The following is a 25,350-nucleotide window of genomic DNA, read 5'->3' as shown; positions in this document are numbered from 1 at the left end:
GCACAGCACTTATTTTGAACTGAGTACCGAGAAAATTGCATGCTTCTCAATGAAGAAAAATAAATATTTTATTCTTAATTTATACTGAATATGATAGTGAGATTTTTTAAATGCAAGACCTGACTAGTTTACTTTGTGCATTTCTCTTCCTTTGAAAGAATAAAATATTTAAAAATGTTTTTTTAAAAAGTCACATCCTTAATGTTTTAAATGATTCTTTTTCTCTAGTGTTTTAACATCCTTTTATAATGCTGAGGATGAGTCAAACCTCCTCCTGCCTAAACTACCTGCATTGCCAAAAAAGTAAGTATCAAAGTTAAATAGCTTTGTAACTAGTTGTAATTTTCTTATTAATTTGAAATTTATTAACTATCTTATGAAAATATATTGTTTAGTTTTAAAAAAAATATTAATTTTCTCAATTTGTATTCTTATTCAGCTATAGCACCACTGCAAAAATTTTTAGGTAAGAAAGGTTCTTTGGTATTTTTTCAAGTAAGAAAATTATTATTTAGTGTAAAAGTTGAGTTGTAACAATTATTTTCATATTTTAGTGAAGAAAAATCAGATGAGATTATGAAGCTCCTGGGTGATGTCAGGTAAATTTTCTTGGAAATATCTGTGGTGGCAAGTATGGGTTTCTTATATTTAAAATCACTCAATTTGAGGAGGAAGTTTTAAATGGATAGTTTTTATGTGTTTATAGAATTTTTTCACATTAAGTATTCTTTTAATATCTATCATTTAACTTGATTTTATTCTATGACCTTTCATTTTGTCAATTTAAAAAATAGTTTTACAAGTCCTGTAACATCCCTTTCCTGTTTTCTTCAAAAGAAAAAAATTTAATGGAATAAAGTCATAAATGAGATTTTATCTTTGAATCTTATAGCTGGAAGTTGCATTGCATTTTTTATATCTTTAGGCCCTATCAAATATACTTAACTGTTGAGGTGGAAGAAGCATATGTCACATAGAAGAAAGAGCTAGGGATATGGTATAGACAAATCAGTCAGCCTTTCTGAGCCTCAGTTTACTTCTCTGTAAAAAGCCAGGATAATAGTAGTTGTAGTGATTACCTTGCACGTTTTTTGTGAGAATCCAAATTGCTGATATATGCAAAGTGCTTTGTAAATCTTAAAATGTAAATGTCAGGTGTCATCTATGATGACACTAGCTACAGATAGCAAAAAGCATTGTGCTGGGGTTTTAGTTATAATGTTTACTGTTATTATTTGCTTGGTACTTGCCTGCTAATTTACACAGTTGAATTTTTGTACTACTTTTGAAAAGACAAGGCAGATTTAACAGAATTTGACCAACAAATCAGTAGACTTGTTTTGGTTTATCAGTTTTCCACTGCAGGAGAGCCTTAATATGTAGATTATATAGGAGTAGTCATTTAAAGCTGAGTTTTAGAACTTGATTATTTCTATTTTTGATTGATCCTCAGCTTGTTGCCTTACTTTTAATTAGGCTTAATGCTCTTGTCCTCGGAGGATACTCTGGGTTCATTGAGATCTATGCTTATGGAATGTACAAAATTGCTACTGTTACAGGGGTAAGTTTTCCTTTTATATTTTTCCTACAATTTCTTTCTAAATGTAGCAGCTAATTGGTTTATGAGAGAAGATTCAAACACTATTCTCATTTTCAGTGATTGAAATTACTATTCCTTAAATGCTAATGGTATATTTTTTCTGAAAGGGATGATGAATATTTTCTTATAATATTATGAATTAATTAAGTTTGAAAGTTAGGGATTTCACTTATAATTCATACAAAGTATAAAAGTAAGAGATATGTGGTGCCCATAAAGAGCAGTAGCTATTAGTTGCTAATGGAATTAAAGGGAACCTAAAAAAAGATTGATGTGCTTGTAGTTGTTTTATGAACTCACTTTTGTTGGGGGTGGAGGGGAACCAGACTACGGAGAATAAAAACTAGAACTCGTGGTTAAAATACATCTAAGCTAAATTAATCAAAGCTAGTTTTTTCTTTTCCTGCTACCAGAGCTAAAAGCTCAGCACTGAACTTGTTCCCTACTAAATTCTGTCTCCTCCAGTACCTTCTGGGGAGAGAAAGAAGAACTGGTGGAGGTTGAGGTGCTGATTTCTGCTGCTCAATTGTGAAAATTGACTTTAACCAGGGTAACCAAGGGGGAGGAGGGAGAGAAGAAACAGAGTAAGATCACTTCCCTGAATTAAGTCTGTAAATGTGCAGGTAGGTTTGACACCCCCAGTATCCACAACAGAGGGAAGCAAAAACCTAAACAATGGAGATTTAGGTTGCATCAGCTGTTCTGTTTTCTAGGTTTTTACATAGGTTTTTGTCTCATGTATTATAGACAAAAATAAAGTAATACATTAATATTAAAAACACTGTTTGAGTAAAATGAACAAATAAAATTTATGACTGGAATCTTATTTTTTTCAGGTTTCTGGTTCATGTCTCGGCTTATGCTTATCAAGTGACTTGAAATCATTATCAGTTATTACAGAGACAGGAGAGTCCACCAGTACTATATCAGAAATTTCTTATTTTCAGGTGAGTAAAATTGAAATGTAGCCTATTTCTTGTAGACATGCTCTTCATATCTGCTGTTTCCAGTGGCTAAGGACCATTTTGATGATCTATAGCTTCATAATATTAATAGCTGAGAGTTATAGAGCTCTGTAAGCTTGCAAGACTCCTTGCATATATTATATTTGTGCTTTACATGATGGAGATAGGTACCAGAGGTATTATTATCTCTATTTTACAGATGAGGAACCTGAGACTCAGAGAAAAATGGCTTGTCCATAGTCACATAGTAAAACTGATTTGTAGGGGGTGGCTAGGTGGTGCAGTGGATCAAACACTGGCCTGGATTCAGGAAGACTTGAGTTCAAATGTCGCCTCAGACACTTGACACTTTAGCTGTGTGACCCTGGGTAAGTCACTTAACTCTCATTGCCCCGCAAAACAAGACAAAAAACCAATTTGTCCGCATACATATTCTGTTATTGCTAGAATCTGAATCTAGAACTTCTTCTCTGATGATAAAACTGGCACATATCCCCTATACCATGCTGCTATTTCTTTCATTAAAGGAACATTAGCACTCCTGTAGAGTTTCCACATCTTTTGTAGGTAAAATACCATAATGAGACTTGTCATTTCAACAGAAAACCATATATTAGAATTGGTTCTGTGCCCATAGAAATAGTACCATTGTTAGTTTGGTTATGATGAATTCTAGATATACCAAATCTTCTTATACTTGGAATCTTCACCATGGTGACTATCTGTGTAATAGGAACACTCTAATTTAAAAACGGAGCCAAACAGAAAACAACAAAAACTTATGGATAAGGGAAAGGGAAGGCAACAAACATGAATTAAATATGTACTGTGTGCTGGACACTATGCTAAGTGCTTTACAAATATCTCATTTGTTAGGATAGGAGGACTGAGCTAGGACAAAGTTGAATTGTTTATATTTCATTTATCCTGCCATTAAGTAGGAATTTCCCTCTACTCTCCCTGCCTCAAATATGAACCCACCTAAACAGATGACCACATAAACTCCCAAACTACGCATGAAAACAAAACACATGAAAAGATCCAGCGTCTGGCATATCTGCCTAACACCTTCCTTCTCCACTTCAATCCAGCAGACATAATAAATACCTGGTGTGCAGAGTGCTGTGCTACACCCTGGAGAAGATAGAAACATTAGATAAAAAACTATCCTTGCTTTCATGGAGCTTACAATTAGAAAAGCATTATGATAAATTAAAAAAAAAAATACACACCAAGTGCATTAGAGAGGTGCGTAATGCTGTGCGTGGCCAAAGTTGTACTTTGATGCCTTCTTCTTTTTGTTTTTGTTTTGTTTTTTTTTTAAGTGAGGCAATTGGGGTTAAGTGACTTGCCCAGGGTCACACAGCTAGTAAGTGTTAAATGTCTGAGGCCGGATTTGAACTCAGGTACTCCTGAATCCAGGGCTGGTGCTCTATCCACTGTGCCACTTAGCTGCCCCTGATGCCTTCTTTATGTATTTTTCAAAAATGAATAATCTGTGTGAATTTGTAATCCATTTTAGGTGACTAGTCCTAATAATCTTCTGAAATAGGTTGTTACAGTGATTTTAATTGTATAATGAAGACTTATGATCCAGAGGCATTGACTACTTGCCAAGAAGATAGATTAGAAAACTCTAAAGATTTACATTCCTTTGCTCAGCAACTGAAATATTGTGTTTTTAAAACCAGTAGCATTTAAGCTGTTTTTAAAACATTCTTTTGTAGATTGTGATAAAATCATTGTATTTTGCAACCAGAAAGGGATTTCATATGATGTATGGATGAGTGTGTATTACTTAAAGTTAGCAAAAACCAGTCACCTGTTGATATATTTTAAAATGCCATGAGACTTGAAGCAGGGGATCTTGGTCACTAAATTGTGTGTTAAATTTTCCATACTTCTTGCAGTATTCTGTGTCTCCCTGGACACATCTCTTGATAGTGATTTAGCTTTAAATAAGGTTAAAAAGTAAGCATGTGGTTCTCACTGCAATTGCTTCTTTTGTGCTTTACAGCTTGATACTAGCCTGTTGTCTACTTACTTACCTGAAGTTACTCGGATGGCCAGAAAATTTACTCATATTTCAACTCTTTTGCAGGTATATATTTAAAACATGTTTTTTTTGCAACTCTTACGTTGTGGATTTCTTTGGTTCCTTACATGTCAAGTGCATAAACTTTGACTTCTTGAGGTTCCTCAACTCTATGATAGCTTACGTTTGAGTCACTTTGTAGCAATCTAAGGAACAAAAAATTTATTAAGACTTTCTCAAAAAAAATTGAACATTTTTGATGATAATTCAAATACTACTTTAAGAATTTTTAAAGTTTAATTTGGAAAACATCTTGCAGAGGGTGGTAAACTATCAAACATCTCATTTACCTGCTTCTAAATGACAGTGCACTTTTAGAGTTCAGTGTCTAAAATTCTGTTTCAAAACTTGATGATTTATATTAACCTACATGATTTGACAAAACATTCATTTTTGCAATTGATAAAATCTGAAATGCTTGTAGAAAATGTGGTATTTCAGTAGAAGGTTTGTCCATATCTGCAGTAAGAGTCTTTGAGGGGGCACCTAGGTGGCACAGTGGATAAAGCACTGCCCCTGCATTCAGGAGGACCTAAGTTCAAATTTGACCTCAGTTAGTTGACACTTACTAGCTGTGTGACCCTGGACAAGTCACTTAACCCTCATTGCCCCGCCCCCCCCCCCAAAGTCTTTGAATTATATATTTTTTAAAAAATTTTTAAATTTTTATTTATTTATTTTTGGGGGGCAGGGCAATGAGGGTTAAGTGACTTGCCCAGGGTCACACAGCTAGTAAGTGTCAAGTGTCTGAGGCTGGATTTGAACTCAGGTCCTCCTGAATCCAGGACTGGTGCTTTATCCACTGCGCCACCTAGCTGCCCCTTTGAATTATATCTTGACACTGGCTAATATTTATTTATGTTTTTATCTTTTTCCTATGAGGCTCAAAGCTAAATTCACTAGAAGATAAATTTCAGATTATTATGAGTCAGATAGCAATAAAAATACAGATTTGTAATGAACATCTTAGGTTAAAATATTTTTCATAGCTTTAATTTTTTTTCTTTTTTCATTAATAGTATATAAGGTTATCATTGACATGCATGTGTGAGGCCTGGGAAGAAATATTGATGCAGATGGATTCTCGTCTTACCAAATTTGTACAGGTATTTTTATTGAAGTCCCCTTACTTATTTTTAGTTCATGTCTCAGGCATTTAAGAAAACCCATAAATTGGAGCAATATTAGCTTGAGAACAGTAATTTTTCAGTTTGATCTGACTTCTCAAGTAATTTTAAAAATAGGAGAATAGTTGTCTTATAAAGTGTCATTTGTGCTTTCCATTTTGACTTAGTTGTATGAAATGATTGGCTTCTTATTTGTTGTGAGGATGATGTGGTCACCTGAGGAAAGTTGGCAGAAAGGATTATCGGATAGGGATTAGGGTGACACAACAGGTAGTCATGTCAAATAAGAAAACCACTGATGTTATAATAACTAACTAGTTCTCTCTTAGTCACTGATATTCTAGTGACCAACTTAAATAAGGATTTTTAGGGAAGGCTTAGTGAAGATGTAGGAATTATGTTCCTCTTCTTTTGAATAAACATGTTTACAATTCTAAATACTTAATTTCTTGGTAAAATAAAAATAATTATCACAATAATATTTGACTGCTAGGAAAAGAACACGACGACTTCAGTGCAGGATGAATTCATGCAGCTGCTGTTATGGGGGAAAGCAAGGTAATGGGATAATTTTAGTTTGTATGTTAAATATATACTAGTGTTCTTTTGTGGAGTTAGTGTACCTTGAGTTTCAAAAATGTAAAGGAGAAACAGAGGCTCTGAATAGAGAAAAATTATTAATATTCTGGTTTTTGTTTTTAAATTTTAGCCTTGAACTTCAATCCCTCTTAATGAACCAGTTAACAGTAAAGGTATGGTTAATAATACAGCATGTATGTTTGGGTTTTTGAAATTTGGCTATGAATTTCAAAAGATAGGATTGGATCTGTGCTTTCACTGGTATAGGGAAGTCCCAGATGCACTGTCTCCTTCCACCACTGTGGGGTCAGTGCCTTATCTGCATAGTCTCAGTGAGGTTTGGTGTTTGGCTAGAAGTTACAGAGGCAGTTTATATGTTCAAGGTGGGACTTGAATCCAGTATTCTGAGCTTTAGAGCCAGCACTCCTATCCATTAAGCCCACACTGCCTCTTGTGAATGTAAATAGCATTTAATTTCGGTCTTTAAAGTGACAGGTAGTCTCAGGTGCATGCTTAATTATTTCTCTTTTCTTTGTTAGGGCTTAAAAAAGCTTGCCAGTCCATAGAATCTTCATACTCCAGCTTACAAAAATTGGTCATAAGTCACTTGCAGAGGTATGCTTATTTGGAATACTTGAGCCTTGTAGCTGTGAAATCGACTTAACTAGATTCTTATAGTGGTTTATCACCTAAGTCCTTACCCAGGGCTCCAAACTTTGACTTTTTTTTTGAGCCTCTCATCTTGATTAATCAATCATTGAATTGCGTATAGGAGTAAATTTAAAGGGCAAATGCCTGACTTTATCTATGCCTCCAGACTGTTTTTCTCTACTACATGTAGATTGACTCTTTTTTTCCCCACCTGTTTTTTAGTAGGTCTGGAAAATGGGATTGTTTACTATGCCTTTAGGAAGTGAAATAAATCAGCGAAATAATGTTGAGTTTAAGATTTAAACTATGATGAAAACCTGCACATGATTTTAGTGGTTTTGGGGTCTTTTAATTTTAGACTTAAATATAAGAAGATTGTTTTATAATATCAGCATGAGCTATTGTAATGTAATTTGGATTGCATTTATAATTTCATCCCTCAGAAGGCATGAGGACAGAATGATACATTTAAGTTCTTAGGGGTAGCTTAGAAAATAAAACCCAAATTAAACTTATTGTCATTTTTCTAATCTGAAAAATTGTAAATTTTTAGACTTTGTGTTCAGTACCCATGATAATAATGGTAGATAGTGATGAAATAACTGAGAAGTAATGTTTTCTTTTACTTTGGTAGTGGTTCGGGAGCCTTACTGTACCATTTGAGTGAATTGAAAGGAATGGCTTCTGGAGAAAGAAAAATATGAACCTCTTGGACTAGATGCCACTGGGAATTGAAGGTAGTCAGTTTATTTCTCAGTAGTTATATTAAAGTTTTGGTTTTGCTTTAAAGTAAAATCTTGTTGTTTTTTTTTGTCCATAGATGCTATTACTTCCGTGGGTTCTTTCATATTAAAGCAAATGAACTTCTTCAGTAAGTAACAGAAATGTATGAAAGTTTTTTTTCTCCTAATAAAAACACAGCTTAAATAATAAGATCTTAATCTAATTTAGTTTTTGAAGAGAAAAAAAGTAAAGCCAAAAGAAAAAGATTTGTTTTTCTCTAAAATGCAGATATATTTTCTTTCATTAGTCAGTAAAAATTAATTGAGCTGAAGGACAATTTTCATCAGTTTTTACATTTTAAATCCTCTTTTCTTTGAGGTCATTACAGTGTGGCACTCTTATTCCATTTTACGGATAGAACGATTGAGACAATAAAAGTTAAATAGCCTAAAGTCACTTAGCCAAAGCTGCTAAATACTATACCTTATGCCTCTACTCAGGTAGTTGAGATGTGATATCCAGTTGAAGAGGAAGAGGTACAATGAAACTTTAAATACTGATTAAAAATATTTTAAAAATCTTGGCATATCTGTTGAATGCAGACTCAATATAAGTCATTAGTGTGATGTTGCTGAAAAAAATATCTAATCTGGACGTGGATCTCATTGATTCATTTGTTAATTATCTTCCACGTGCAGGTATAGTGGTGGTACAGCATAGATCATAAAATGTTAGGCTTGGAGTCTGTAAGACCTCTGTTAAAATCCTTCATTTAACTTTTGTACCTCAGGCAAGTTCCTAGTACTTGCCTTTACTACTTCTGTGATCTTGGGCAAATCATTTAACCTCTCTGAGCCTCATTATTTTCTTCTGTAAAATAAACGAGATTGGATGGGATGACCTCTCCTTTCTCTTCCAGCTCGAAAACTGTGATTTAGAACCTACTGAGTAACATCCAGGGTGGGAAGGGAGTTCTCCACACTGGTGAAGTCATATTCATATAGGTCATTTTGTACATGCAAGGAGAATGCATGGTAGAATTATTGTAGCTGGAACAGAAAGTGATAGTTCTACTCTATTGTATTCTGATCAGATTATGTCTTGAATATTGTGTTCAGTTCTGGGCATCTCATTTAAAGACAGTGAATACTAGAACATGTCTGGAGGAGAGCTAGTCAGGATGGTAAAGGGTATAATTTGTCATGAGGAATAGTTGAAACAAAGGGGAATATTTTAGAGGAGACTTGGAAAATGATAGCTATCTTTAAATAATTGAAGAGTTGTCATCTGAAAAGGTGGGATTACATTTCTTCTGTATAATTCCAGAGAGTAGAAGTAGGTTTGATGGGTAGGAATTATGGGAAGAGATTCAGCTCAAGGCCTTGGAACGGGCAGTCTCTGGAAGCCGTGATTCTCCATTCCTAGAGATGTTCCACAGAAATTATCACACAATGTCTTACACCTAGTAGTTGTTTTCATAAAAGTTTCTTGAGTTAATAGATGGGATTCCTGAAGTGGGCGGAAGATTAGGCTTAGATGACCTGTAATGTCTCTTCCAATTCTTGAGCTATGGTCCCTGACAGTTCTTTAGTCTGACAGTCTGACATTCTTGAACTTCATAGAATGTGATAAAAATTTATTTTTCTTTGAAATAGTGGTGTGATTATTTGGTGCTGGTAGATGTTGCTCAGGTAGCTAAAATAAGTCACCTAATAATTTCTTTTTCTTTTCTTTCTTTTTTTTTTTTTGGTGAGGCAGTTGGGGTTAAATGACTTACCCAGGGTCACACAGCTAGTAAGTGTTAAGTATCTGAGGCCGGATTTGAACTTAGATCCTCCTGAATCCAGGGCTGGTACTGCTATCCCCTGCGCCACCTAGCTGGCCCCCGATAATTTCTTTCTTCAAATTTCTTACTGCATAAAATAAGGTCAGTGATCCTGACCTAATCTCCCTAGGAGCATTATTTGATTTAATGTTTGCAAAGGACTTTGAGATTTGGAGAGGATAAGTACAGTACAAGTGTCATGTTTTTTACTTTGAATAATGATCTTAGCATTTATAAGCTTAAATGACTCCTACTTCTATATCCAGAAAGGGATTTAAGCAAAATGAAAATTGCTTTACAGAACTTATTTTTGGTTTAAATTTGTGTATAACAGAGGGAAATTCATTTTTTGTAATCCTGTTAGTACTTGTGGAGATCTGAAATTATATTCTAAAAATAATGTCCCTTTAGACCACAGGAATTGCCACAGTGGAAATTCCACTATAATGATTTTCTCTTGGTATTGATGTTTTTTCTTTATACTGACCAGTGAGCAGATTTTTGTATTGTGAGGATAATGCTGAAAACAGTTTTTCTGATTTCCTTTATTTGCAAAGTTAGAAAAGGATTTCACACTTTACTGAATGCTTAGAAAGAATGTTATATTTTGTGGCAAGTTTTCTTAGAACTGGGTAGAATAAGAGTTATTTGCCTTGATATCAAAATGGAAGTGAATTTGCTCTTTTGGAATGTAATTTCTGCATTTGTTAGGTTTATGAATTTTGTCCTAAAAGCCCTAATTGTCATGTAGTTAAGATAAAATATAGCAATGAGAATTATGCACATACATTTTTTAGACATGAATTCTACCTCACTTTAAGTAAAAAATAAGTGGAACCAACTACCCAATTTATTAATAACCCTTTCTATTTTGTTTTAGAGTTATAGATAGTAGTATGAAAAACTTCAAAGCATTTTTCCGGTGGCTGTATGTAGGTAAGATTATCTGAATATTTCTTTCTGATTGTTTTAATTCTTTCAGTTCTTGATGGCTAGAGGTAATAACTTAATTCTAGAGTCACTCTGTTAAAATAATTTACTTGTGTTTTATAAACTGAGTAATAGTAACCATACTCTTCCGTATACCTTTAACTTATATTTTTTAAAAATCTCTCTCCTGTATACTCTGACACTTATTGCATATCTCACTCATTTGAAACTTTCTCTTTATCACAAGTTCAGACCAAAAATAACACATATTTATTCATATGTTATTACTTATATTACATATATTTATGTACATACACGTGCAAATAACACATATGCTCATGTCATCTCTTGTATTGGTGTCTTGTATTTTTTTAATAACTTTTTTTCCCCATCTTCTCTGCCAGGGAGAATGTTGTTTAGATAGGAATGAACAGGACAAAAATGGCTAATAGAAAGATGATGCTCAGGATAAGTAAGGAAAACACCCAGCTGCTCTGCATGAGCCGGTCATCAGGTCTAAATTAACTCCATCTTGGAATTTTCTTTTTTTTTCTTTTTTCTTTTTTTAGTGAGGCAGTTGGGGTTAAGTGACTTGCCCAGGGTCACACAGCTAGTACATGTTAAGTGTCTGAGGCCAGATTTGAACTCAGGTCCTCCTGACTCCAGGGCCGGTGTTCTATCCACTGCGCCACCTAGCTGCCCTGAATTTTTTAAAAAGGAAAGAGAATGATGCCTGAAAACTGTAGACCAGTAAGCTTGACTCAGAGTCTAGTAAGTGGCGATCTCAGACAGCGTCAAGAATGGATATGACAGACTAACTTCATTTTCTTTTTTTGATAGACCTACTGGACAGGCAAGTCAGGAGAACGCTGTAGATATTACCAAGATTTTAGCAAGGCATTTGACAAAGACTCATATTGTCAAGTGACTAGATAAATGTGAGAGATACTGTTATGTGATATGGTGGATTCAGAGCTAGTCGAATGGCAAGACCCAAAGTGCACAGTGTCAACGTGGGCCTTGGTTGCATTTGTGCTTCATGAGTCCTGTGCATGGCCCCGTTGTCTAGAGAGCATGTTTGTGAGTTACTTAGGGAAAGTTGTAAGTGACATCTTTACCAGCTTACTAGGAGGGATAACTAAGTTTCAGCATCCAAAACCATATTGACAGACTATAATGTTGGGCCAAATTTGTTAAGGTAAAATTTAATGAGTGTAGATGTAAAATCTTACATACTTCAGTTCAGTAAAATTAACATCGTGAGTACACTGTGGAGAGGGCGTGGCTAGATAGTACTTTTTTTTTTTCCTTTTTTTTTAATTTTTAATTTAATTTATTTATTTATTTTAGTTCTCAACTTTTGTTTATACAAGCTTTACAATTTCAGATTTTTCTCTCTCCCACCCCTCCCTTCCCCCTCCCCTAGACAGCAGGTAATCTGATATAGGTTATATCTATATATCTCTATACATATACATATAGATATATATATATATATATACACACACACACATATATATACACATAATAACATTAATCCTATTTCTGCATTAATCCTGTTACAAGAGAAAGAATCAGAGCAGTGATGCAAAACCTCAAAATAGAAAAAAAAACCAACAGCACCCAAAACAATAGAAATAATATGGTTCAATCAGCATCTATACTCCACAGTTCTTTCTTTCTTTTTTTTTTTTTTCTTGGATTTGGAGATCCTCTTCCATCATGAGTTCCCTGGAACTCTTCTGTACCATTGCATTGGTGAGAAGAATATAGTCCATCACAGTAGGTCAACACTCAATGTTGATGATACTGTGTACAATGTTCTTCTGGTTCTGCTCATCTCACTCATCATCAGCTCACGTAAGACCCTCCAGGTTTCTCTGAACTCTTCCTGCTCATCATTTCTTACAGCACAATAGTATTCCATTGTATTCATATACCACAACTTGTCCAGCCATTCCCCAATTGATGGGCACCCCCTCAACTTCCAATTCCTTGCTACCACGTAAAGAGCAGCTATAAATATTTTTGTACATGTGGGTCCCTTGCCCCCTTCCATGATTTTCTTTGGGCAAAAGACCTAAAAGTGGGATTGCTGGGTCAAAGGGTATGCACAGCTTTATTGCCCTTTGGGCATAATTCCAAATTGCTCTCCAGAATGGTTGGATCAGCTCACAGCTCCACCAACAATGCATTAGTGTTCCAATTTTCCCACAGCCTCTCCACATTATTATCTTCCTTTTTTGTCATTTTAGCCAATCTGATAAGGTGTCAGGTGGTACCTCAGAGTTGTTTTAATTTGCATCTCTCTAATCATTAGAGATTTAGAGCATTTTTTCATAGGGAATAGATAGCTTTGGTTTCTTCATCAGAAAACTGCCTGTTCATATCCTTTGACCATTTCTCAATTGGGGAATGACTTGGATTCTTATAAATTTGATTTAATTCCCTATATATTTTAGAGACTGAGTGCTTTATCAGAAGCACTGGCCTCAAAAATTGTTTCCCAGCTTTCTGCCTCCCTTCTAATTTTGGATGCATTGCTTCTGTTTGTACAACAATTTTTTAATTTAATATAATCAAAATCATCCATTTTGCTAGATAGTACTTTTGAAAGAGCTTTGGGGGTTTTATTCTAAGCTTCCTGTGAGTCAGTGGTGTGATTTGAAAGCCCCCAAAGCTAATGTAATTGTAGACTACATGAGGGAACATAGTCAAACCGCATTTAGAGTATTGTAGTTCAGGTGGTACCTTTTAGGAAGGACTGTGATCATCTGAACCAGGCATACGCAGCAAGCATAAAGGTGAAGAGCCTAAAGTTTGTACTGGATGAGAGTTAGTTGAAGAAATGAGAGAATGCTTAGCCTAGAGAGGAGATGATTTGGGGAGACATGAGAATCGTGTTAAAGTATATAATGTCATATTGAAGAAGGATTAGACTGGCAATGGGTAGAAGTTGCAAAGAAGTGAATTTAGGCTTGATATTCGAAAAGCTTTGTAACTTCCTCTAAGTGGATGGGCTCCCCTCGGATATAGTGGGTTCTCTAAGGCTAGATCGATGCTTGGCAAGTGATCTGTAGAGGGGTTTCTTATGTTGGTGTAGGTTGGATTTGCCCTTCCAACTGTGAGATTATGGGTGTATTAACTATTTACTGTTAAAATCCTGAAATAGGAAAAGAAAGATTTATATGCAGTAATGTTCTTTCATAGAACTTTCATTTCTAATGAAGCCCCAAATCCAAAGTGATAGCATTGATGACATTTTACTTGATAGCTTTACTTTATTCCCCAAACAGATATTAGCCCTTTAGCTCCATTTATGTTCTTACTGTGGAGCTTCCTGGCTGACTTCCATCTAATTCTCTCTTTTTTTTTTTAGTGAGGCAATTGGGGTTAAGTGACTTGCCCAGGGTCACACAGCTAGTTAAGTATTAAGTGTCTGAGGCTGGATTTGAACTCAGGTCCTCCTGACTCCAGGGCCGGTGCTCTATCCACTGCACCATCTAGCTGCCCCCATATGCAACTCTTAAAATATTGGCCACATTTGAGTGAAGCTTTTACATATAATTAAGAAGGCAAATATTTTTTGTGATGGAGTGAAAATTTTGAAAAAATTAAATGCCTTAAAGAGAACAAAGCTTTGTGGAGAAAGTGTGAAATTTAGATTAAGCTTCTCTAAGAGGGAGAAGCTATTGTAAAAATAGACATCATCAACAACATAATAGGAGCTAACATTTATATAGCTTCTCAAGGTTTGTAAAGCCCTTCACTTGTGTTGTTTCATTTGAACAAAGGAAGATAGAGAATTCGGAATGGAAAAATAAATGAAAAGTCAGTGATGTTTGTCTGAATGGAATAAAAGGATTGAACAGTAAAGAAAGAGGTAGGTCAGGGCATCTTTGAATTAGGGATGAAGAATTTCATCGTAATTTACAGTGTCTAGTCCTAGAAGGAAAGTATTTCTCCCTGACACATAAACATGGGACACTCTGCACTAGAAGGTACTATTCTGAAAGAAGAAATTTGTTCTGTGAAAGAAAAGCTGTATACTACATTTTTTCTTATTACTAAATGTTTCTGTAGTTTTCATTGAAAGCTAATTTTAACTTTCTCTCTCCAGCAATGTTGAGAATGTCAGAAGACCATGTGCTTCCAGAACTGAACAAGGTACTGTATTTTTCTAGTGTAGATAATAGCGAGGATTTAGAAAGCTCAGCTCCCCTTGCAATCTAAGTAGTGTTACATAATTAATCTACAAATCCAGTAAGTGTCAAATATTTATTTCATAGCAGACATTGTATAAATACATTATTAAACCTTTTTCTAAAAGAAAATTCCTGCAAGGTTTATATTCTGCTCCAACAGAGATTTAAGATATGGTTTGTCAAGCTATGAAGCTCCTATTTGCAAAGTGTATTATAATAATCACTGAATTCTAATCATTTATACATTAGTAATTCAAAGGATCCATAATCCAGTCATTGTATATGCTCTTTTCCATGGTACTGATCACAATCCATTCATGCCTTTTTAATCTTAGGCATTTCTTAGACACGTCCTTCCATGAGACCTCTGTAAAGACTCTGCCCAGCACACTGGAGGCGTTTCAGCTGTCATAGCACTTGGGATACATCTGTTACCCCTTTCTCATATCTTTAACTCTACTTCTTCATGTATGTCATCACTGGTAATATGCTACAGCCTGCATACGTCTCTTTTGTCCTTTAGGTCACCAGCAATTTTGATTCTTCAGAAATTGTAGGATTCTCCTGCTATAGTCATATAGCATCACTGGAGAAACATTGATTTTTTTTTTAAAAGAGCCTGAGCTCTTTGAAGATACTTTGTTAGTGAGTAAACATCTATGAAGTACTTACTATGTGCCATATCCTGTGGTGAGCAATTCAGTTTTCCAAATATGATTCAGTTGACCTTTTTTCTTCAATTCTGTGCCCAGTTCATTGGCCATCTGTAGTGCTTGTCTAAGATACATGTACTGTTGTGGTAATTCAATGGGTTGCCTATCCAGCTGCTTGCCATATAATCTCACCAATGGGCAACTTTAGTCATTTGGTTTTCTCTTTGTGGATTGTCAGGTTCGTCTCTTTTAGAGTAGTTATGGATCCTGTTGAGGAAGCTTCTTCTTCTTCTTCTTTTTTTTTTTGGTGAGGCAGTTGGGGTTAAGTGACTTGCCCAGGGTCACACAGCTAGTTAAGTATCAAGTGTCTGAGGCTGGATTTGAACTCAGGTACTCCTGACTCCAGGGCCAGGGCTTTATCCACTGCGCCACCTAGCCGCCCCCATGTTAATTTATTTTTCTTTATTGATTTCCAGTTTTTCATTACCAGATCAGGTTAGAATGTTTTTGTCTTCTTATCTTTATCCTTTTAATTTGGTTTTGATTTTGACCTTTGCTCTAATAAATCAGTGATCTCACTATACACAGAACAAGTATCCTTATGATCTTCATTTTATCTTTTTGAAGTATATTTTCCTTTGTAGCTTTTTTTGATGATACAGGGATTAAATACTTTAATTGATGTGATACAAGTTTGGCTCCTGATGATGAAAATTTTTGCTTCTAATTCTTAGGACTGTGAAACATTTAAATGGCTTGGCAGATGTGATAGTGGAATCTCCTTCCCCTTAGTATCTTAAAAAATAGTGACTAAAATGGGTTAGGTATTGTCAAGCCTGGAGCCAGATGGACTGAATCAGCCTTAATTGAACAAGATCAATCTCCCTAATGCTCTACGCTCTGGATATCTTGTGTAGGATTATTTTCAGTCTGAGTAATCAATCAGTCAACAAGCATTTATTAAATACTTACTCTGCACCAGATGGGTTACTAGTTTTCACTTCTGTTCCTTGTATGGAGATGTAATAGCTTTAGAGTACCCCAGTTGGGTTAAAGAAGGTGACCCAATAACAATTTGTATTGTGGCCTCTAAAAGATGAAAGGTGAAACAGGAGTCAGGCTGTGTGAAGCTGCCTTACTTCATCGAAAATAGGATGGGGGAGAGAGTGTCAGAGAAACCAATAATGCTGTAGAGAATACCCTTGTCTTTGGAGTTGGAACTGGCTCACTATTGATCTGGAAAGCTCCCTTCAGAGACCTCTTAAAGATATAAGGAATTTAAGAGCTGTTTGCTTGGTTGAGTCAAGGAGTAAGTAGGCTTTTCATTTCTTAATACATGCCTCTCCAAGCCGTTATAACCCTGTGAATTCATGATCTTATAATTGTAGGAACTTTAAAGGTTTGAGCTTATTCTGGAAAAAACAATTTCTATGAGTTTCTGTATCATTCATTAAGTGACAAAATGATGCTTTTTGTTGTTTTAACATTTATTTGGGAAGTTTCCTTTTGCATAGATGGTTTATTCTTTTTTTTTGCGGGGCAGTGAGGGTCAAGTGTCAAGTGTCTGCGGCCAGATTTGAACTCAGGTCCTCCTGAATTCACTGCCACCTAGCTGTCCCCTACATGTTTTATTCTTAAGAATATTTTGTTCTTTTCCTTTTTTTGGCAGATGACTCAAAAAGACATCACATTTGTTGCTGATTTTCTTACTGAGCATTTTAATGAGGTAGGGACCAGAATCTTTTATAATATTGTCTTTCTTCTGAGAACTAAAGTGGTGACCTTGTTTAATTGGAAAGAAGTGCTAACATTTATTCTAGTTTAATAAAAGCCTGTGTCAGTTTTAAAATAACTAAAAACTGACATCACAGATCCATTTGACTATTGAGTAAATCAGTAAAGAATAATGCTTGTTTTATCTCAGTGACTTTTAAATAAACTGATTTGAGCTGTATTTTATCTCATGTTCTATAATGGAAAATGTGCATGCTATGTTATAAAACTATGACTAATAATTTCCTTTTAAGTAAATGAGATCAACTTTCTATTGAGTCATATAATATGTTTGTTTTCGCTAGGCTCCAGAGCTTTATAATCGAAAAGGAAAATACTTCAATGTAGAAAGAGTTGGTCAGGTAAAAAGTTTTTCTTGAACTTCGTTATCCTGCTATTTCTCTAACAATCTATAAAAATTTATGGTAGTATTAGTGTTAATTAACACTTAGTGAGGGGTAGCCGTATGCTAGATTACACAATAGATAATGATCATTTGTAAGAAAAAAAAATTGTAAAACAACTATGTAATTAATAACATGATTAAAATTTATTTCCTAGAAATAGAGCATTTTAAATTTAATCTCTTGGTCTCTTTTTTTTTTACAGAGACTATAGTGTGTAATAATCTCTATTTACTTAGTAATTTTATATTTGGTATGGTTTGGTCACCTGATTTTGTATAGCTAATGATAATAAACCACTTCCAGGAGCTCTAAAATTGAGGTGGATGATCCTTTGTACATGAATAACATTAAGTAGAAATACTTCCTGGTTTTTGACACAATTCCTTGCTTTCTTGAGTTTGAGTTCTAAATAATTTATTTCCAGTATTTGAAAGATGAAGATGATGATCTTGTGTCACCACCTAATATCGAGGGAAACCAATGGTATGATTTTCTTCAGAATAGCACTCACCTTAAAGGTATTTAATGATATTATTAGTACAAAAAAATAGACTGGCCACATTTAAATCTATATAAGCCCCATTAAATAACACAAATTTAATGAGCACCGATTATAGCCCTTTCCAAGGTCCTTTGAAGCCAATAGTTTCTTTTGTGTTCATTTCAGTACTATGAAGAAACAGAGTAAGTAGGAATCTAATAAGAGATCTTTGTCTAGATAACATTATTAAATTGTGTATGGCTCCAAGCAGTCAGTCAGTAGACATTTATTAAAGGCCTATTAGACACCATGCTAGGCACAAAGGATACAAGAATGAAGCAAGGAGCTTAGTTGAAAACTGACACCATCACAAATCCATTTGACTACTGAATAAATCATTGAACATTTAACCTTTAAATAAGCTGATTTGATCTGTATTTTGTAACTTAAGTTCTATAATAGAAAATGTATGTGCTATATTGAGACAACTAATTTTTTTTATATACACTCTCCACCCCCCCATACATACTATACATATACATATGTATGTACATCCATATAAGTAAAATTGAATAAATACAAATATATACAAAATAATTCAATACATTAGCAATTAGGGAGATGAGGAAAGACTTCATGAAGAAGATAATGCTTGAACTACATCGTAAAGGAAGGGAGAGCCTCTCTGAGGTGGAGTTGAGGCATGGGAGCTAGCCGGTGCAAAGGCATGATGGCCCATATGAGGAACATAGAGGAGGGCAGTGTGGCTAGATCACAGCCGGAGGGGGAAGGGAGGTCCAATGAGACTTGAGGGAGAGAGCAGTTGGGGCCAGTTAGTGAAGAGCTTTGAAAGCTAAACTGAGGAGCTTATATCTGATCCTAGAGGCAATCGGAAGCCATTGATGTTGACTGAGTCGGGTGGTTGCTTGGTCATATTTGTGCTTAAGGAAAGGTCTTTGGCCGCAGTGTTGTTGGATGCCCTACAGTGGGAGGAGACTTGAGGCAGGGAGCCCAGGTAAGAGACTGTTCCAGGTATCTAGGTGGGAAGTGACAAGGCCCAGAACTAAAGTGGTGGCTGTTTGAGGTCAGCCAGTGAACGTTTGTGAAACACCTAATGTGTGCCAGGCTCTGTGTTAAGACCAGGAATACAAAAGGAGGCAAAAGAGAGGCCTTGTCCTCAAGGGGCTCCCAGGGATGGAGGAGATGAGCAGAAAAATATGTACAGACAAGCTGTGTACAGGACAAATAGGAAGTAATGAAGGGGGGGGGGCACCAGAACCTCAGGACTAGGGAGAGGCTTCCTATGGAGGATGCGATTTTAGTCAGCACTTGAATGAAGTCAGGGAAGCCAGGAGGTAGAGATAAGGGGGCGAGAGCATTCCGGGCATGCGGGATGATGGAAGAATGCCGAGAGCTCGCCTGTCTTTCCATGGAACAGCCGGGAGGCCTGTCAGGGTCCCTGGTCTGAAGACCCCCTGGTGGTGAGGAAGGGGGAAGATGGTGGGAAAGGCGGGAAGGGCCTGGGAGAAGCGCTGTGATAGAGCCCTGAGGGCCGCCTGCACTGACAGGGCGCCGTGTGGATGGGCATCCAGCAAAGGACGTCACAAAGGCTGGTATCCCTGAGGACCGGCAGCTTGGAGAGAGCAGCTTCTGCGGAATGATACAGTCTGAAGCCAGATTCTTTTTTTTTTTTTTTTTTTTTTTGCAGGGCAATGGGGGTTAAGTGACTTGCCCAGGGTCACACAGCTAGTGTCAAGTGTCTGAGGCTGGATTTGAACTCAGGTACTCCTGAGTCCAGGGCCAGTGCTTTATCCACTGCACCACCTAGCTGCCCCTGAAGCCAGATTCTAAGGGGTTAAGAAGAGAGGGAGAGGAGAGAAAGGGGAGACAACTGTTGACAACAGCCTTTTCAAGTGGTTTAACTACAAAAGGCAGAAGAGATAATAGGACAGTGGCAGGGATTGGAGGATGAAGGAAGGGATTTTTCAGGATTCAGAAGACATGGGCATGTTTGTAGGCAGTAGAGGAGGAACCAGTAGTGAGAGAGAAATTGGAAATAAGTGAGAGTGGAGATGACAGAGAGGACGATCTATTGGAGGAGATTGGATGGGATTAACCTTGGTAAGGAGTAAGGCTGCTTCATCATGGGAGATGGGGTGAAGGAGGAGATAGTGGCAGAAGGCACCAAAGTGATAGCAGGAAGATGTGGTTCACAACAAATGACTTCAATTTTTTTTCTCTAAAATATGAGGCAAAGTTCTCAGCCAAGAGAGTTGGGGAGAAGCCATGGGATGTTTGAGAAGGGATGAAGAGGTTTGAAAGAGTCACTGTGGAGAGTGGCATAGTGAGTTGATAATGGAGGTATAGTGGGATTGCCTAGCGGTGGTGAGGGCCCAGTTGAGGTTGTGTAACATAAACTGGCAGCGGATCCAGTGAGAACGGTTGCATGATTTTCTGCACCTTCATTCAGCATCAAAGGCAGTGAATGATGGGAGAAGTGTAAGGGTGAGGCTTAAGTGGGGCATAGTCAGTGAAATAAGGGGGCTTACAATTCTAGGAACAGTATAAATTTTAATTGGTTTACCAAGGGGTCAAGATGGAGAGAAAAAGGAAGAAAGGCTTGTTCAGGGGAGGTGACCTGGAAGAGGATTTCGGGGGTTAAGAGTTTGAATTTCATGGTGAGGATAAGGAGTCGAATTTGGTAAAGAAAGGAGAAAAGTCAATGGATTATGGATGGATAAAGAGATTTCAGAATTCTTGAACCTTTGTGAGTGTTGGCAAGATCAAGGGTATAACCATCTTTGCATTTGGCTCAAGTGGGGTGAAGGACTAGTTCTTGGGAAGAAGGGAAGAAGATGTTGTCAAGGTAGAAATGGCAAAATTTGGCAACTGATTGGATATGTGGGATGAGGATGGAGAGTTATGAGACAAGGATAATGACTGGAAGTATGGTGGTGCATTAGACAGAAATAAGAATGTTTGGAAGAGAGAAGGGTTTAGTTTTGGGGATAAAGAACTTAAGATGCTGAGAGGACACAGAATTTGAAAAATGGCCAAAGGTCAGTTGTTGATATAAGACTGAAGTTGATGATATAAGACTGAAGCTCAGGTTGGTTATATACAGTTGTGAATCATCTGCATTGAAAAGATAGTTAAACTCTGGTAGTTGGTTGCCCTCCTGGCAAAACTTAAAAACAAATTTAACCAGTATTTATGGAATTCTTTTAAAAATGTATTCAATAAAATATACAGAATAAGCAATTAAATACTTGTTGACTGATTGAACATAGTCTGTGTAAGACATTGAAATATCCAAATGAATTCTGTAATGATAGTAGGACTGTTGTTTGTGGCTTCTTAAAAGTTGATACTTTCAAAAAAAAAAAAAAAGAACTGTGGAGTATAGATGTTGAATGAACCATACTATTTCTTTTATTTTTGGTGCTGTTGTTTTTTCTATTTTGAGGTTTTTCATCATCGCTCTGATTTTTCTCTTATAACATGACTAATGCAGAAATAGGATTAATGTTATTATGTGTAACGGGGAAAAATAATTAATTTTTTAAAAAGTTGATACTTTCATCTAATCTTTTTGTATATTAAATCATAACTTTTTGTTTACAGAAAGTCCTTTGCTGTTTCCCTATTATCCCGAAAAGTCATTGCACTTCGTGAAAAGACAGATGGAGAGCATTATCGATCATTGTTTACAAAAACCAGCAGTAAGTTTCAAATAAAATGCAAAGTAGGTTAGAGCCAGATTATGGAAGACTTTGAATTCCAGGAGGAATTTTAATTTTATTTGAGAGACAATTAGGAGGCACTGATGGTTTTTAAGCAAGGAAATGGACTTATACATTAGGAATATCCTTTTGACAGGGTTAGGAGGGATAGTGCAGGAGCATGAATATCTATATAACTTACTTATACAAATGATTATTTATTGTTGTGATCATTTAAAAAAATTTGGGTAGAAAAATTAAGGGTAGTCTTAGAAGCATTGGAGTATTTTAGTCACTGCACAAACTCTTTATGGACAGTAGTAGCATAATGAGTTTTGGTTAGACCACTCAAGTCTTAAAGGGATGGCTAATGGATGATGTAAGCTTAGAAGAGGCAGTTTTCTTCTGTTGTCTTTTGCTCCTCTGCTACACTCATTAAAGTTACTTGAGAAGATGTTTGGTCTTGAGAAGCAGTGTACTGATGTTTATTGAAAAAAATCCTAGATTTGGAATCAGAAGATCTGGGTTTGAGTCTCTGGCCCTAACTCTTATTAGTTTTGTGGCAATGGACAGAGAGGTTACTTCACATCTTAGCCTTACTCCAACTCAATAAACATCTTTTAAGCACCGGCTATAAGCAACACATTGGGTTAGGGACTGGAGATATAAAGAAGAAAGACAATACAGTCTCTGGCATCTTGACATCTAGTAGAGTGGGAGAAATATGTCTATAAATGGACTCACTTTAACAAGTTAGAAATATATTAAGTGCATAGGAGAAAGATGAGAAGAATTGAGAAAGCTTCATGGAAGGAGTGGTCCTTTAATTCTACAGGCAGGAGATGAAAGGGATCACATGCAGGTGCTTATAGACTGGATGCCACAGATTAAGAAGTAGTGGCCTACTTTGACTGAAATGGTCTAAAGAATAGTCAGAAAGGTATTGTTGGCTGCATTTTGATAGTCCTTAAGTGCCAAACAAGCAAGTTTATATTCTGTTGAGTGAACTTTAGGACAAGGGAGTGAGACTTGTACATTAGGAGCATTTCTTTTTGTTTTGTTTTGTTTGTGGGGGAATGAGAGTTAAGTGACTTGCCCAGGGTCACATAGCTCGTAGGTGTTAAGTGTCAGGCCAGAAGGAGAATTTCTTAGGGCACACTTTGAAGTAGGGGGAGGTTGAAAACTGGAAGATTAGGTAAAGAGGTAAAGAAATTTTAAAGAAGGGTTGTAAATATGGCTGATACTTTATTTTCCATACTTCATGAGAATATCAAGAGGAAAGTACTTTGTAAAGTGTTATATAAACAAAGACTGTTATTAGATAATTTTATACAGCAACCAGACTATAACCAGTCACTTTTTATTGTTTGGTTTGTTTTTCTTAGAACACCTGTGTGCGTCTCAAGAAACATGTTCTATTCAATTTTTAAATACGTTATTTTTTATAGGATGTTATTGGAAAATCAGTGAATCAAGCTGTCTGTATTCCCTTATACAAAGCTGCTAGAAGGTAGTTTTCTCTACATTTTCACTGTATAATTCAGCAGCAAATTTGGCATTTGCTGACTTCTTTTTTCTTTTGTTTCAGTGAGGACTCTACACCTAGATTGTTCAAATTGCCCTTCCTGTAAGCCTTTGTCTGTTTCATCTTTGACATTTTTTCATATTAAAAGTTATTAAATTCCATATTTTAATTTATTTTACTTTTTTTCCAGCTGGAATGACAAATCTTCAAATCTACATTATGTACTCTTTACTATGTCAGGTAGTTCAGCTTCTAAAATTTACATTTTGAGGAGACATACTGACATATCAAGGTTAGTATTAAGTTAAAATAAAAAAATAATGAATGTGATATGCATAGCCTTGTTCCTCAAACAGATGGAGTTTTTGCTTCCTGTCCTTTAATTCTTCATTGAATGTAGGTCTTGCTACTAATTAACTGTATCACCTTGAACTAGTTATTTCATCTCTTTGGGTCTCAGTTTCATCATCTGTAAAATGAAATGTTTGGACTAGATAGTTTCCAATTCTGTGATTCTTTAGTCTATTGGAACATGCATTGGAATCCATCTTTTAATATGTGTATAGCCTCCTCTACAGTAAAGGGAAACAAAACAACCCCCAAATCAACTCTTGTGTTACATATTTCTTCTGAACAGCGTTTGATTACTTGTTGCCTCAGAAAGAGCTCTTATCTTCTGTGATCTATATCACTGAAGGCCTTCGTTTCATGAATGAGACAACTGAGGGTTCAGTTCTTGAAAGTGTTAAGTGACTTGACCATCATCACAAACCAATTACTGGCAGAGCCAGGAAGAGAGCCTAGGTTTCCTTAGCATGTCTAGCTCTCTTTTTTTTTACTACAGTACTGAGTTGTACTTCGGTTTTCATACTTGCTTTTTAGTAAGCAGAGGAGCGGCATAGCCCGCTCCCACACTGATAACAGCTTCTTTTGTTGTGCTGAGGCCAGTGATAGAGCCAAAAGAGCAGGGATTCCAGGGACTGTCTGCTGCTTTAAAAAATGGGGATTTTATGCCTGAGTTTAAAGGAAATCTCATGAGGCTAAGATGAGCCTGATAAGAAAAGAAAGAAGAAAGGTTGTTGGATATCCTTCTTAATTCACTCATGACATTATGTTCTTAGGAGTTATAAAATATTAATGGTGGGTTCTATTTATCCTGATGCTTTAATCCAACTAATACGTTTTCTGCAGGGAGAGTTAAATTTGTATTTATTTAGGGTAGAATATATTATGTAAGTAATGTACTGAACCTTCCAATCAGGTCCTTGAAAAAGCTTTCGAATTATTAAATTATCCAGACTGGCCCACAAAGTATTTTGTCTTTTTTCTTTCTTTTTCCAAGGTCTGTCAATAATGGACTACTTGCTGTTGAGTTTGGAAATTTCTTGAATACAACAAATGAAAGCTTTGAAAACAGGTATATCTTGAGCTTTGTCTAGGGAATAAACAATTAATTAATATAGTAATTTACTTGGGGCATATTTGCTCTCGACTACCAGTATTTCACTTATATCTCAATTAAGTAAAATTGAACTTAAGGAACATCAACCATATTGTAATGCTGCTAGTCTATGCTGTGGTGAAATTTTTTTTTTTTACATTTTGTTTTGTACATGGAAGAATAGTTTAATCTGTAGTTGAACTAATTATGCTATGGTCATATGTTTCATAAGGCTGGGCTAGGAACTAGACCTGTGATTTCATTAATAGAGGAAACTTCCAGATGAGAAAACTCTCCTAATGTAGGTTGGCACCTTCTTTGCAACTTATTCTTAGGGAGTTTCCCAGGGCTCTGAGATCAAGGTCTCCCTAACTCTGAGGCAGCCTCTCTATCTCCTGTCCATCCTGCCTTTCAGCGTAAATGATAAGGTATGTTATAATTAGAACATTCAAGTTTAGTGAGCCAAGGAGGCAGTTTTATCCTGGGAATTAGAGAGACACATAGTATGGCTATTGAAAATTCTGATTCTGGCTCTACCAGACTTAGTTTGTATCCAATTCAAAATAGACTGTAGATCTCTCCCATTACTGTGCCTGCTTTTCCTTACTTACATAATTTGGATGAAAAATTACTCATCTTCCAGAGTTG

General features: G+C 36.0%; 1 protein-coding gene across 1 annotated transcript in view; it reads left to right on the top strand.

Moving 5' to 3' along the window:
* Nucleotides 1-25,350, top strand: part of ANAPC4 (anaphase promoting complex subunit 4) — a 39,703-nt gene that overhangs the window by 11,486 nt on the left and 2,867 nt on the right. The window contains 25 exon segments of the mRNA XM_043972788.1: nucleotides 229-303; nucleotides 440-466; nucleotides 555-599; nucleotides 1,477-1,561; nucleotides 2,437-2,547; nucleotides 4,583-4,666; nucleotides 5,680-5,766; nucleotides 6,281-6,345; nucleotides 6,497-6,538; nucleotides 6,904-6,981; nucleotides 7,652-7,706; nucleotides 7,708-7,743; nucleotides 7,745-7,754; nucleotides 7,838-7,864; nucleotides 7,867-7,888; nucleotides 10,446-10,501; nucleotides 14,616-14,662; nucleotides 17,023-17,079; nucleotides 17,432-17,488; nucleotides 17,958-18,051; nucleotides 21,639-21,736; nucleotides 23,185-23,246; nucleotides 23,325-23,363; nucleotides 23,452-23,553; nucleotides 24,604-24,678. Of these exon segments, the coding sequence (XP_043828723.1) occupies nucleotides 229-303; nucleotides 440-466; nucleotides 555-599; nucleotides 1,477-1,561; nucleotides 2,437-2,547; nucleotides 4,583-4,666; nucleotides 5,680-5,766; nucleotides 6,281-6,345; nucleotides 6,497-6,538; nucleotides 6,904-6,981; nucleotides 7,652-7,706; nucleotides 7,708-7,743; nucleotides 7,745-7,754; nucleotides 7,838-7,864; nucleotides 7,867-7,888; nucleotides 10,446-10,501; nucleotides 14,616-14,662; nucleotides 17,023-17,079; nucleotides 17,432-17,488; nucleotides 17,958-18,051; nucleotides 21,639-21,736; nucleotides 23,185-23,246; nucleotides 23,325-23,363; nucleotides 23,452-23,553; nucleotides 24,604-24,678 (1,536 nt within the window).

The sequence above is a fragment of the Dromiciops gliroides genome, chromosome 6 (assembly GCF_019393635.1).
Source record: "Dromiciops gliroides isolate mDroGli1 chromosome 6, mDroGli1.pri, whole genome shotgun sequence".
In the NCBI taxonomy this organism is placed as follows: Eukaryota; Metazoa; Chordata; class Mammalia; order Microbiotheria; family Microbiotheriidae; genus Dromiciops; species Dromiciops gliroides.
The sequence above is the reverse complement of the archived record's forward strand: the minus strand, read 5'-3'. Positions and strand labels throughout refer to the sequence as shown.